The sequence below is a fragment of the Rattus rattus genome, chromosome 6, assembly GCF_011064425.1.
Source record: "Rattus rattus isolate New Zealand chromosome 6, Rrattus_CSIRO_v1, whole genome shotgun sequence".
Classification (NCBI taxonomy): Eukaryota; Metazoa; Chordata; class Mammalia; order Rodentia; family Muridae; genus Rattus; species Rattus rattus.
The window spans coordinates 131,136,774-131,151,434 of NC_046159.1; the positions used below are offsets into that span (position 1 = coordinate 131,136,774).

General features: G+C 40.9%; 2 protein-coding genes across 3 annotated transcripts in view; one reads left to right on the plus strand and one right to left on the minus strand.

Moving 5' to 3' along the window:
* The window catches only part of Stk31 (serine/threonine kinase 31), a 148,773-nt gene extending 144,743 nt beyond the window's left edge, over positions 1–4,030 (minus strand). The window contains exons 1-3 of one of the 2 annotated variants that reach the window (XM_032905289.1): positions 3,965–4,030; positions 1,994–2,040; positions 1,853–1,905 (exon numbers count right to left, since the gene is read on the minus strand). In XM_032905289.1, the coding sequence (XP_032761180.1) occupies positions 1,853–1,905; positions 1,994–2,040; positions 3,965–4,014 (150 nt within the window). In that variant the 5' untranslated portion in view covers positions 4,015–4,030. Of the gene's footprint in view, positions 1–1,852; positions 1,906–1,993; positions 2,041–3,964 lie in introns of those variants that run through there. The other variant, XM_032905290.1, reaches the window with a different exon arrangement.
* Positions 4,031–6,744: 2,714 nt separating this feature from the next.
* On the plus strand, positions 6,745–7,218 carry LOC116902971 (40S ribosomal protein S11-like). Its single transcript, XM_032905291.1, has one exon. It carries the CDS (start codon positions 6,745–6,747, stop codon positions 7,216–7,218), a length of 474 nt encoding a protein of 157 aa, XP_032761182.1.
* The last annotated feature ends 7,443 nt before the right edge of the window (positions 7,219–14,661 follow it).

Below are 14,661 nucleotides of genomic sequence, written 5' to 3' on the forward strand. Positions count from 1 at the left end.
AATCCTACAACAGATAGAGGCCTTATATCCAAAATTAAAAGAACTCAAAAAAAGTTAGACCGCGGGAGACAAATAACCCTATTAAAAAATGGGGTTGCTAAACTGAATTCTGAGGAATGAATGGCTGAGAAACACCTAAAATTCAACATCTTTAATCAAAATGCAAATCAAAAAACCCTGGATTTCACCTCACACCAGTGAATGGCTAAGATCAAAAAACAGCAAAAACTGGAGAAAGAGAACACTCCTCCATTTTGGTGGGGTTGCAGACTGGTACAACCATTCTGGAAATCAGTCTGGAGGTTTCTCAGAAAATTGGACATTGAACTGCCTGAGGATCCAGCTATACCTCTCTTGGGCATATACCCTGCCCCAACATATGAATCCAAATCTCAATTTAGAACTGGAAAGAAAATGCCCTTCAACAGAGGAATGGATACAGAAAATGTGGTACATTGGAATATTACTCAGCACGACTTTATGAAATTAGTAGGCAAATGGTTGGAACTGGAAAATATCAGGGCAATCACAAAAGACATACAAACTCACTGATAAGTGGCTATTAGCCCAAATGCATTACCCTAGTGGCCTAGAACAAATGAAACTCAAGGCGGATGATCAAAATGTGAAGGCTTCACTCCCTTCTTTAAAAGGGGGGAACAGGCAAAAGATTAAAACAGAGACTGAAGGTTTTGTTTTTTTGTGGCCCATACATATAGGCCACCCAATTAGACAAGATGGATGAAGCAAAAGAAGTGCAGACCGACAGGAGCAGGATGTTTTCAGAATACAGCAAATACAGAGGTGAATACCAGCAGCAAACCACTGAACTAAGAACGGGACCTAACTAAGAAAGAGCTTGAAGGGGCTCGAGACCCCATATGAACAACAAAGCCAACCAACCAGAGCTTCCAGGGACTAAGCCACTACCTAAAGACTATACATGGACTGACCCTGGGCTCTGACCTCAAAGGTAGCAATGAATATCCTAGTAAGAGCACCAGTGGAAGGGGAAGCCCTGGGTCCTGCTAAGACTGAACCCCCCAGTGAACTAGACTGTCGGGGAGGCGGCAATGGGGGAGGGTGGGGAGGAACACCCATAAGGAAGGGGGAGGGAAGGGGATGTTTGCCAAATGTAAAAAAGAAATACTCAAGTAAAAAAAAAAAAAATAAATAAAAAAAAAAAAAAAAAAAAAAAAAAAAAAAAAAAAAAAAAAAAAAAAAGAAAAGTGCTACTGTTCTGAGATGTCTATAATTCCTCCAAAATGCTAAACTGGTCCATGACAGGATCAAAACAAAACTTTATTTTGAGGGGGAGAGGGGCATGGGGTGGTTATGTCCACAATACTTTGAATAAAATCCTCAAAGAACTAATAAAAACGAGAAAAATATTGTCAATGTGTTAAGGGCACAAAAAGAGAAACACACACACACCGGTGAGAAAGCTACAGTTTGGTTTTGTTTTTTGGATTAAGGGATTTTGAGTAATTTAAAAAGTTTAGTCTAAGTTTTGCGGAAACAATCTTACAAAAGACCCCTGGGTGGAGCTGCAACTTTACAGACACAACGGCTGCTGCTTCCTGTCCCACTGAACACGACTCTCAAGTTCCAATCCTGATTATGTTCTTGTTTAACTCAGCTATATTGTAAGCATTTTTTTCAACATAGAAAAACTGCAAGTTGTAATCAATTGTCTTTTAATTATGTCTTATGCTACATGATTTAATCAGGATTAAGTACTGAGAATGAAAACAAAAAACACATTTATTCTTAGATTTTTATTTTTTCTGGAAAAGAGTTCAGTTGGGTAAGAGGAAGGTAGAAGACAGAAAACAACCGATATTATGTTTACCTGGGCCCAAAACGTTACTGCATCTTCTACATGACTTCCAACAACATCTTCAACTGAAACAAAGTCATAAAGCAAAACAAATTAGAAGTTAATTGGTATCAATTAGCTCTTATACCCCCGAATAATATTTAATGCTAGTACCTTTATTGTAATGTGTATCTTCATCCATTTGGACAAGTCCTGGAAAACTACAATTCAATACCTTGAATTAGATTTTCATATCTATTAACAATGAAAAAAATCTAAACCACGTATATTCAAAGCATTTGCTAAGGTGATTATCACAACTCAACTCTATACTAAAAACTGCCTGTTTGCTAATGACTGTTTCTGGTGTTTGTTTTGAAAATATTACAGTTTTCAATGGTAAAATATATCATCTCGATCCCTATCATTATCTTTAGCCAAACCTTTACAGATTTATAAGATAATTCAAATAGATTATTTCGATCACTTATATAAATCAGTATTTTGAAACAATATGCATATTCTGTGTGTCTGTCTGTCTGTGTTTTGCCTGAATGTGCATCTGTGGACATGCAGTGCATGCTGAGGCCAGAAGAGGGCCTAAAGTGGGCTTCGGATGGACTGGGACTAAAGTTAAACCAGATGTACTGCCATGTTGATACTTCTAGAGAACCAAGCTGTCCCAAATCCCAAAATCCCAACATGGAGTAAGGGAATTGAACCTAGTCCTCTAGAAAAGCAACAATGCTCTTAACTGCTGAGCCATCTCTCTAGACCCATATTCAAAAAAATTTTTAAAAAGCCCTCTTAAACAAGAGGAAGAATTCCACAATTTAAAAAAAAAGGGAAGAAAGAAATAGAACACATGCCTGAGAGTAGCTATTGCATTTTTTTTAAAATGCCCTAAAATTAAAAACTGAAATATATCAAATTTCCTATTACTTCAAAACTCATGTTCATTACACAAAAATATTTCAAAAGAAGTGTCTACTACTTTACAATTTGATTCTCAAAAATACAGGAATCACTTTTCACTCATGAATCTTAAAATGATAAAATTTGTAATTTATTTCACTGTTCAATTCCAACTGATTTTATTCTCAAATAGGCACAATCTCCACTGTCCAAAGCTGCGGGGTGGGGTGGGAATAGGGGTTAGAGCATTGGTTTCTCCTACACTTTCCAATAAAAAGGGGGAAAAAATCATTTTTCACAAAACTGCCTTTAAAACGTAGGGTACAAGTCATGTTTTGAAATGCATTTTTTGAGAGTATTTAAATTATCTAAGAACATCCTCATCAAAGTTTCAAATGCTCTCAACTATAAAAGAGAAATTAACTCATCACAGAAAATAACGGAGCTTATTTATAGGACTCTAAAACTGCCGATTTTTGTCTAGCTTAATTTTTTTCAAATAGTGTCACTGAAGCATCTTCAAATCAGGGATCCTTTTAAAAGCATTTTTGAAAATCAGCTGTCTGAGAAGCTGTTACAAAAAATTTGGAATCTTTTTAGAGAGAATATTTCTCTGGAAAACACTCCCCCCGCCTTTTTTTGGCTTTTCGAGACAAGGTTTCTCTGTAGCTGTCCTGGAACTCATTCTAGAGACCAGGCTGGCCTCGAACTCAGAGATCTGCCCGCCTCTGCCTCCCAAGTGCTGAGATTAAAGCGTGTTACCACTGCCATGTGCTTGGTAAAAATTAAAAGCTTACTTTGGAAATCCCGCCACTTGTTATTAAGAAACTTGTTTTTCTAGACTTATTTTAAATCGTTTTTAAAAGGCTTGCCGAGGAACTGTAATGGCTTTAAGCAGAGGCGGATGGCTGAATGGTGAGTTTAAATCTCGCCTTGAAATGGAACTAAGGAAAGTGAAGGAAGCCTCTCCACACTGGCTTTCTGGTAGATTTGGAAGGCTAAACCACAGAATTCACCAGAAAGGGAAGAAATACGTCCACACAGTGGGTCCGCGGGCACCTCAAAGAGAAGCTGCAGTGACTTCGAGCTCGCTGAGGCAGGCAGCCCGAGGGCGGCGGGAGGCCGGAAATAGGCCTCACCCCAGACCTTGAGCCCTAAAACGCCAACAGCGTGGACACAAACGCCCTGGAAGCAGCCCCTGTCGCCCTCACCAGCAAGACTACCACTAACCTCACACTTTCTGCCACAGCCGTACCAGCAAAGAGCCGCTGGCCCCACATGCCAGCGCTCCACCCACAGCCCACCAGCTCTCAGGCCAGCCCTCGGCGCGCTTACCGCCTGAGCTTCTGCGCCTCGGGATACACACTGCGCTTGCGCACAAGATGCTGCCGTGCCATAGCGGATGGAGCGCAGCGGCGGTCACGTGGGTGGCCTGCCTCAAGGCCTCGAGCGCTGCTAGGCCGCACACAGTCCACACACGCTCCGAAAGTAGCCGCGTGGCCCTGTGCTGTGAATTTATAGGCCAGGCGCCCCCACACCTGTAGACCAATGGCTGCTTCCCTTCCCCAGGCGCCAGTGACGTAAGACCGTGACGTGAGGTTGCGTGGGTCTTCCTAAATTGGACACGGGATTTAAGCAAAAAAAAAAAAAAAAAAAAAAAGCCAAAATGGGGGGCAAACTGGATATTCTTTTCCCAAAGAGAAGAATAACGTAATAAGTGACAATGTCATTTTGTAGATCAATAGCTTTACACACATCCACATCAAACATTAAAGGGAACAGCAGGAATTGGCGGGTACCGGGATGGGATAGGTTTATAAGAAAACATTGCACAGCTGAAAACCATCTCTGTCTAGGTCTTTTGTTTTGCAAAGGAAAGAATTAAACCCAAGGCCTCTCGCAAGGTCACTACCAAGGAGCTCTCCAATTAATTTCTAAAGCTTGAAGTATAATTTGCATAGACTACAAATATTAAATGTAAACTATTTTAATATTATTACACACTATTGAAGTCATCCCCATAATAAAACGTTACCGTCGACCTCAAAAGTTTCCTAAATGCGGTTTACAATAACTGGCCCTCCTATGTACCTTTCTGTTTCTTGTTACTGAATGTTCATTTTTTTTTTTTCCTAAAAATGTTAAAGACCATTTTATCTGCCTTCTTTCAAATGGCATGGGTATTCTAAGATAATTCCATCTGTTTTCTTCTATATATCAACAGCTTGTAACTTTCCATATACTAGTCCATTGTCGACATATAACAGTTTTTCTACATTTTTGTGTATAGGGATTGTTTGGGCTCTAGACTTCTTTCAAATAAAGCTGTTATGGTCTGCAAGTCTTTGTGTGGACATATTCTTTCATTTCTTTTGGGTTAATGTTTCCTAGTGGATGGCTAAATCATAGAAGAATGCACAGGAAATTGCCAGACTACTTAACAAGAAGCTACTGCAATTTTTATTACTGCTATTGACGTTTGCATATTCTAGCGTAGGGCTGAAGAAATGCCTCAATAGTTAAGAGCACTGTCTGGTCTTCCAGAGGACCTGGGTTTTGTTCCCAGAACCCACCCACTTGGCAGCTCACAAAGATCTAACTCCAGTTCCAGAGAACTCAACACCTTTTCTGGCCTCCTTGGGCACACATGTGTTGCACAGACATAAATGCAGGCCCATACATATATTTAAAAAAAAAGTAAATCTTAAAAAAAATTTAAAAAAATAAAAAGTAATAATTCTAGTTGCTCCATACCTTCACCATCACTTAATATGATCACCGCGTTTAATTTTAAATATTTTTATATAGTGGGGGACTTCCTTGAGGTTGTTTGCATTTATTTATCTATTAAATAAAAACACTGGGTATCTTTTTGTTGTATGTTTGTTTCCCATACGTCTTCATATATCTTCTTAGGTACTTAAGTAAAGTATCTCTATTCAAACATTTTTAGATTTTTTTTTTTAAACTGGATTTTTTGTTTGTTTTTAAGACAGGGTTTCATTACGTAGCTTAGACCGGCCTTGAATTTGCTATATAGATCTGGTTGGACTTAAAATCATATCTACCTACCCCTACTTCCCAGAGTACTGGGAGTAAAGGCATGTGCCCCCACACCTTTGTCAAAGACAGGGTCTTGTGTGCTGCAGCCTGCCTCCCACTCACGGTGTAACCACAGAGGACCTTGGCCTTCTGACCCTCCAGTCTTCTCCTCCCTCTGCTGAGATGGCAGGTGTTCCTCAGTGTGGCCATCTTTCGATTGACTAAAGTATTTATTCACTTTACATCCTGGCCAGTCATCTGTGGTCCCCTCCCTCAAATTCTGCTCCGTCCTGCCACTCCTACACATCCTATAGCTGGGACAAACGATGAGTCTAAGGTTTTGTGGTTGGGTTGGTGTCCTGAAACCTCCATTGAAAGTCTTGGTTATAGGACATAGCTGGTTCAGGCTCTATGTCTCCCATTGCTAGGATTTTCTTATCATTTGCTTTCGATGATTTTTTAATACTGTGATGTACCTCCTTTTACACAGGTTATGACATTTTTCTTTTATCCTCTAGCAAAAGTATTTCAAAGAGAGAAAGCTCAGGGGCTGGAAGTGTAACCCAGTTAGTGTGGCCCATCTCACACACACACACACACACACACACACACACACACACAAAGTACCTATTTTTTTTTTTACAATGCTTTTTTGGGGGAAGGGAAGTGGGCAGAGATGTAAGACCCTCTTACATGCCATTGCGCACATGTCAAAGTGAGAGGACAACTTTTGGAATTTGGATCTCACCTTCTCCCAGGTAGGTTTCAGGAATTAAAGTCAAGTCATCAGGCTTGGCAGCACACAGTCTTATTCACTAAACCATCTCACTGGCCCATTAAGTCATTTTGATGAAGTCCAAGTTATTGATTTTGCCTTATAGATTCTGCATTTGCATTGTTTTTAACAAATCCCTAGCTCACTAGTTTACAAATGTTTCTTTCCATCCTTTTCTCAGGCTGCCGGAAAGATGGCGGACATCCAGACAGAGCGTGCTTATCAAAATCAGCCTACAATCTTTCAAAACAAGAAGCACGTTTTGCTGGGAGAAACCGGCAAGGAAAAACTCCCTCGGTACCACAAAAACATCGGTCTAGGCTTCAAGACTACCAAGGAGGCCAGCGAGGGCACCTACATAGACGAGAAATGCCCCTTCCCTGGTAATGTCTCCATTCAAGGTCGGATCCTGTCTGTTGTGAAGAAGATGAAGATACAGAGGACCATTGCCATCCACCGGGACTGTCTCCATTACATCCGAAAGTACAACCGCTTTGAGAAGCGTCCCAAGAACACATCTGGGCACCTGTCCCCCTGTTTCAGGGTTGTCCAGATCAACGACATTGTCAGTGTTGGAGAGTGCAGGCCCCTGAGCAAGACTGTTCAATTCAATGTGCTCAAGGTCACCACGGCTGCTGGCACCAGGAAGCAGTTTCAAAAGTTCTAAGAGGCCTCTAGCTAATGCCCTGAACAAATGAAGTTATTTTCCAACTAAAAACAAATGTTTCTTTCCTGTATTTTCTTTCTAACAGTATACATAATGTTACATATTACATATATATGCTATGCAGACCTATAATAAATGTGCAGTTAATTTTTATAAGATGTGAAATGTGACTCTAACTCACACTTTATATATGTGTGTCCCATTTTTCCATCAGCATTTCTTGAATTCACTGTCATTTCTGTACTGAATTGTCTTTGCAACATTGCCAAGGATGGATAGGCCACATGTGTAGAAATCTATTTCTCAATTATTTGTTTTGTGATGTTGAACTCCGCTTGCTTTAAACTGCTCTGAGCCCTGAGGCTTTAAAAGTCTTGAAGACAGGTACACTAAAACACATTCTAACATATGTTTTCCCTGAGATTGCTTATTTTGAGATCCAAGAAAATGAAAATCACTTGTCATACAGAGGCACACACTAATCCATCTAAGAATTGTTATCAGGATTATACTGAATCTACACATCTAAGTGAGGAAAATTTGCACCTTAACTACAGTACACATACACACACACACACACACACACACACACACACACTTATTCAATTAATTTATTTTCCTGTCAGTGTTCTATATTTTCAATGTAACAGTTTTACTCCTCCTTCATATGATTTTTCCAAGGATTTTTATATTGTGCTACTGTTGATACTTTTTTCTTAATTTCAATTTCTCATCATGTTCTTATTTCTAGTGATAAGCAGGGCTTTGTCTTGTTTTCTGTAGACTTGGCAGATTAACCTACGTGGATAATTTGTTACATGCAAATTTCTTTCACTGTTTCCTTTCCAATTTGGTTCTCTTGTCTTCCTGTTGTGTAGATACAATGTCTAACACATCCAGTGTGAGACTATATAGAAGTGCTGACAGGAAATGCTCTCATAGTGTGCACCTTCCTGGGAAGGAGGAATTTTCCCCTTTGCTACCAGCTACTCTCAAAGCCTTATGGTTTTAGTAGATGCTCTTGAATGACAAGGTTATCTTTGGTCCAGAGTTTGATGGGAATTTTTAATCACAAATAGATATTGAGGGTTTTTTAAAGTTATATTTATTAATTTTCTTTTTCTTCTCCATCTTTATTTACTTGGATATTTCTTATTTACATTTCAATTGTTATTCCCTTTCCTGGTTTCCAGGCCAACATCCCCCTAGCCCTTCCCCTCCCCTTCTCTATGTGTGTTCTCCTCCCCATCCTCCAACCATTACCTCCCTCCCACCAACAATCACGTTCACTGGGGGTTCAGCCTTGGCAGGACCAAGGGCTTCCCCTTCCACTGGTGCTCTTACTAGACTATTCATTGCTACCTGTGCAGTTGGAGCCCAGGGTCAGTCCATCTATATTCTTTGGGTAGTGACTTAGTCCCTGGAAGCTCTGGTTGGTTGGCATTGTTGTTCATATGGGGTCTCAAGCCCCTTCAGCTCTTTCAGTCCTATCTCTGAATCCTTCTATGGGGGTCCCGTTCTCAGTTCAGTGGTTTGCTGCTGGCATTCGCCTATGTATTTGCCGTATTCTGGCTGTGTCTCTCAGGAGAGATCTACATCTGGTTCCTGTCAGCCTGCACTTCTTTGCTTCATCCATCTTATCTAGTTTGGTGGCTGTATATGTATGGGCCACATGTGGGGCAGGCTCTGAATGGGTGCTGCTTCTGCCTCTGTTTTAATCTTTGCCTCCCTATTCCCTCCCAAGGGTATTCTTGTTCCCCTTTTAAAGAAGGAGTGAAGCATTCGCATTTTGGTCATCCTTCTTAAGTTTCATGTGTTCTGTTTATCTAGGGTAATTCGAGCATTTGGGCTAATATCCACTTATCAATGAGTGCATACCATGTGTGTTTTTATGTGATTGGGTTACCTCACTCAGGATGATATTTTCCAGTTCCATCCATTTGCCTATGAATTTCATAAAGTCATTGTTTTTGATAGCTGAGTAATATTCCATTGTGTATATGTACCACATTTTCTGTATCCATTCCTCTGTTGAAGGGCATCTGGGTTCTTTCCAGCTTCTGGCTATTATAAATAAGGCTGCTATGAACATAGTGGAGCACCTGTCTTTGTTATATGTTGGGGCATCTATTGGGTATATGGCCAAGAGAGGTATAGCTGGGTCCTCAGGTAGTTCAATGTCCAATTATCTGAGGAACCTCCAGACTGATTTCCAGAATGGTTGTACCAGTCTGCAATCCCACCAACAATGGAGGAGTGTTCCTCTTTCTCCACATCCTCGCCAGCATTTGCTGTCACCTGAGTTTTTGATCTTAGCCATTCTGACTGATGTGAGGTGGAATCTCAGGGTTGTTTTGATTTGCATTTCCCTTATGACTAAAGATGTTGAACATTTCTTTAGGTGTTTCTCAGCCACTCGGCATTCCTCAGCTGTGAATTCTTTGTTTAGCTCTGAACTCCATTTTTAATAGGGTTATTTGTCTCCCTGTGGTCTAACTTCTTGAGTTCTTTGTATATTTTGGATATAAGCCCTCTATCTGTTGTAGGATTGGTAAAGATCTTTTCCCAATCTGTTGGTTGCCATTTTGTCCTAACAACAGTGTCCTTCACCTTACAGAAGCTTTGCATTTTTATGAGATCCCATTTGTCGATTCTTGATCTTAGAGCATAAGCCATTGGTGTTTTGTTCAGGAAATTTTCTCAAGTGCCCATGTGTTCGAGATTCTTCACCACTTTTTCTTCTATTAGTTTGAGTATGTCTGGTTTGATGTGGAGATATTTATTAATTTTCAAGTGTTAAATCTATCTTGCATCCCTGGGCTAAAGCCCATTAGGTCATGATGTATTAATCGTTTAATAAATGCTTATATTGGACTTACTAAAAAGCACTCGGAATTTTTGCATGTATGTCTAAAGGGGCTATTTATTATTTTGAGACAGGGCTGCATGTGTGAGACTGGTCTGAACTCATTCTGTACCCGAGGGTGATCCTTCCGTCACCTCCCAAGCGCTGAGCTAACAACAGGCACTGACCACCACATCTGCTTTACACAGAGCTGGGGATGAAAGCTAGGGTTCATACCTGTCAGATAGACAAGCGTTTTACCAAATGAATACATAGACTCAACAATATCCCTCAAAAAGGGATATCGTTCTAAATTTTTCTCTTTTTTTGTAATATCTTAATATATTTTGATAAAAGAGTAAGAGCTGTTCTTTAAAAAAAAATAAAGCAAGAAAAAGCTCCACCTTTAGTTTTCTAGGACAGTTGGCATAAATGATTATTCCTTAATTATTAATAAATACTTCTTCATGGGAATTTTTTGACTACCAGTTGGATATTTCAATAGTAGAAAGCTATTAAGGCTATTTTGTTTATTGTTGAATACACTCGGAAGTTTATGTTCCATGTTTTACACCTTCCTGGTGCTTGACTATCCACAAACAGGGGTGAACACTCTGTTCAAGCAACTAGGGGTGCTAGCGTGACAGCCCCTCCACGAGTTCCCCTTCCTGTCCTCTTCTGACTGTGACATCATGACCTTCCAAGGCACCCGAGATGCCCTCACGCCTTTGTATGTGTGCTCTGTTCCCACTCCTAGCATAAGGCCTGCAGATGGATGCTCACATTCGACTTCCTGCTGGCTTCACTGAGCCTGTCCCCTTAGTGACTCTTTTTCCTGCAGAAACCCTTAGGAGGCCTGCCTTGCCTTCCTTTTCCAGGAACCATGAGTATAAGGAATCCTTTCATCTCTCATTTCTCTGTAATTTACCCAGCATTATCAGAATGATTCTTACAGATTCCACACGGAGGGCTCACTTCCCCTCAGTGTTTTCCGAGGGGTTTGCCGGGTTGCATTTGCAAAGAATGAGGTGTGCAGGGGCGGGGGAGGATATTTACATTTTCAGTAACTATAGAATCTATGGTAACAGCAACAGTAACATTCCTAACATTTACCATTTGTGTCATCACCCCTGTCCCCACCACACACACACTGATCAGTCATGGTACACGCTTACTGGTCTCAAAGGAAGACAATGAACTTTAATTGACTTCTCATGTTTTCCTGCTTGTTTCAATGAATGGCCTAATCTTTATTATTTCCTCTTGACTACTTAGTTCTCTGTTTTATATTAACTCCACAGAATGATGGGTCTTACCGCAACATTGTCACAAGTGCACACAATTGTCTGATCTCATTATCCTGGCTCACCTCACTCCCCTCCCCGGTTCTCTTCCCTTACCAGATAGTCCCGCTTTCTTGTCTCTTTTTCTAGATCCTCCATGAGAATCTATGTATTTGTCTTTCTGAGTCTGCCTTATTTCACTACAAATGATGATTTCTTGTTCTATCCATGTTTCTACAAATGACATTTAATTCTTCTTAAACAAAATAATAGTTTGTGACATTTTAAAAAAATGGGTTCTTTTACCCATTCCTTCCTTGATAGGCACCAGGCTGAGTCCATAGCAACCAATGTGAATAAGGCTGTGACAAACGTTGGTATGCAGGCATCTTGGATTGTACCTTCTTGAGTTTTGAGGGTATAAACTCAGGTGTGGTAGAGCTGACTCAAATGGTAGTTCTAGTTATAATTTCCTGAGAAGCCGCCAAACAGATTTCCAAATCTGCATCCCCACCAACAGAGTATCTCATCACATCCTCACCAGCACTTGCTGCCCTTTGTTCTCTTGATGATGCCCACTCTATGAAGAACTTGAAGTCTCCATGGAGCTTTGGTCTGTGTCTCTCTTATGGTGTTGAACGTTTTGTCATTTGTTCTTCCTTGCAGGTTGGCGTGCTCCCCTCATTTGCCCTTGGACTGACTGGAGTGTTTATCTTTCTGTATTCTTCTACCTACAAAAACATAATGGCTGGAACCACCAATTTGAGATTTCTCTTTACGGACATGAACACTTGGTGTCATGAGTTTCCCTGTAAAGACTACTTCAGCTACAACCCAAGAATATTCTCTTGGTGTTGTTTTTAAACACCTTTTTTCAAATGGCTAAACATTAGATGAAGGACTAAATGCAAGTAATAAACAGTTATGAAGGGATATAAAGTGAGTTTTTCTAGTTCCAACTCAGTTGTGGATTTTTCTTTTGGTAGTTAAGTGTATAAAAATATATGAGAGTGAAAGTGTAATATCCAGTGTGAAGTGCGACACCTTCAGTTCTGAATCGGATTTCAGCCACACAGAAGTTCACTGAGTTGTACAGTCTTTAGATCTAGCAAATTTTGCTGTGTAATAGTTTTTGATTTGTGGCTTTTTTATAATAAGGTTGTAAGACAAATTTTTAAATACGCCAAATTCCAGGCTGCAACCAGATCTGTGGGTACAGCAATCAGCATCTGAATACACAGGGTATAAAAACATCACCCAATAAGTTGCCCTAGTAAATATCTGCCTCATAAGGATTTTGGGGGACATGAGGATCCTTCCTGAAAGCACTGGGCTCTCTCTTCCTCCTAGAACCAAGACTGAACTTCCTTGGAACTGGTAAGTATTAAGAAACTGTGGTGGGGAGGGGTTGTTTGGTTGATTGATTTTTATTTTTTCTTTATTTATTACCATGACTTGTGTGAGCCTTCTGTTTGCCAGTTATCATAGTTTGGGGGGTTGTTTTACTGTATTATATTTGTTGTATTTGAGAGATGAGGCAGTAATTATACATCTCCAATATCTTAACTGTCTTCCTGTCCTGCCCTTTGGATCATGAACATAAATTTCATCAGACTCATGCCTTGTTGCCCATTTAACTATATTGAGACTCTCACAATTAAATCCCACAACATGACACCCTATCATCAATCTGCTCTAGCAAGAGTCCAAGTTAATGGCAGTGTCTTCCACTAATTCTAAACTGCATTGGTTCGACACTCTGTGTTCTCAGTTTCCAGAACATTCTCAGCCATTACATGTCTAAGACCTTAATAGTGACTATCACCCAGGGCTTCCTAGGGAAAATTCAGACTATAACTTCTCCAGGGTTTTTCTCCTCCCAACATAATATGTTTATTATTTGAGTTTCACACAATGAATGTAACCCCAATCATATTTGATTCCCAGTCCTTCCAGGTCTACTCTCTGAAGTGGAATCTTAAGGGTTCTTTGGAGAGTCAGTTGTGTTGGATGGTGTTTTCCTGGGCAAACACGTGAAGGAGTGTTTTCCTAAAGTGGACCAGGGTAAAAGACTAAGGCAGACTCGTGAAGGAACTTCACTGAAGCAGACACCGAAGACAGGATGTTCTGCTAAAGCAAATGCATGAAAGGACACGTGATGAAGGATTCTTTGCTAACAACACCCACATATTGGCCCGCCTTATACTGCACCATTGAGCTCCATTTGTTGTGACTCCGCTGACTCGGGTTGATTGGATGCATGTCCTGAGGCAAGATCCATGCTGAGGCAAGGCATGTGGAGGACATGTGATGTTTGGAGGGATAAATATGATTCAATGGAGTGACGGAGGCAGAGCTTGGCTTACTGGTACAACTACCTATGCATGCTTGTGGGACTCCAGTCTTCAGTGATCTTTGCTTCCCTGAGAGAGGCACAGCCAAAAAATTCTTCTGGTGTTCCTGCTGGTACCCTACTGCTGACCTGTGCTGAGGCTGAGGTTGAGGTCCATTGTCTCTGCTGTCTAATGTCACCAATGCTGATTTGTGACTCTACTGAACTGGACTGCTGGTGTGTTCATGGGGTGTTCTCAAATGAATCAAGCTGAGTTTGTTGACCTGTGAACTGAACTGCCAATTTCCAGACAACACAGATGGGAGTTGCTCCAAAGAACCTTTCTAAACAGGTCCACTTCCCCCTGTCTTTCCCACTACCTCTGGTGAGCAGTGGGCTTAAATGGGGGTTAAAGCATAAGAACCACCATTAAAAATAGGATTTGAAAAAAATTAAAGTTTCAACCCTCCCACCCTGTGTGTGTCCCCCACGAAAAAAAGGAAGGAAACAATACATCAAGTCCAATTTGTGTTGCACATACACTCACTGGAGCATGGCCCAACTCCCATGGCCAGCCACTTAAAGATTACTGAATCCTACCCTGCTCCCTGTCAGAAGCTACCACTGTGAAGAGTCCCACTTCAGCCTCCCTAGCACAATTTTTGAGTACTCTCCTCAATGGCTTCCATCCAGACTGTTTCATTTAGGGAGAGGAGGAGGGTATCATAGATGCGTTCAATGTCTCCCATTCTCAACTGTGAGATGCAGTCATAGATACCACGTCCTTCTTCATAACAGCCAGCAGCAGCATAGACAGTAGACTCCTCCAGGGACAGCATGGGCCCCTGACATCAACACGGCCTCTGACTGTAGCATAGGCCACACACATCAACATGGCCTCCAGCAGCAACACGGACCATGGAGGTCTTTCAAGGAGGTCCAATCCACAACACGAACCTTTCTTCCTCTTGGACATCCTGCCA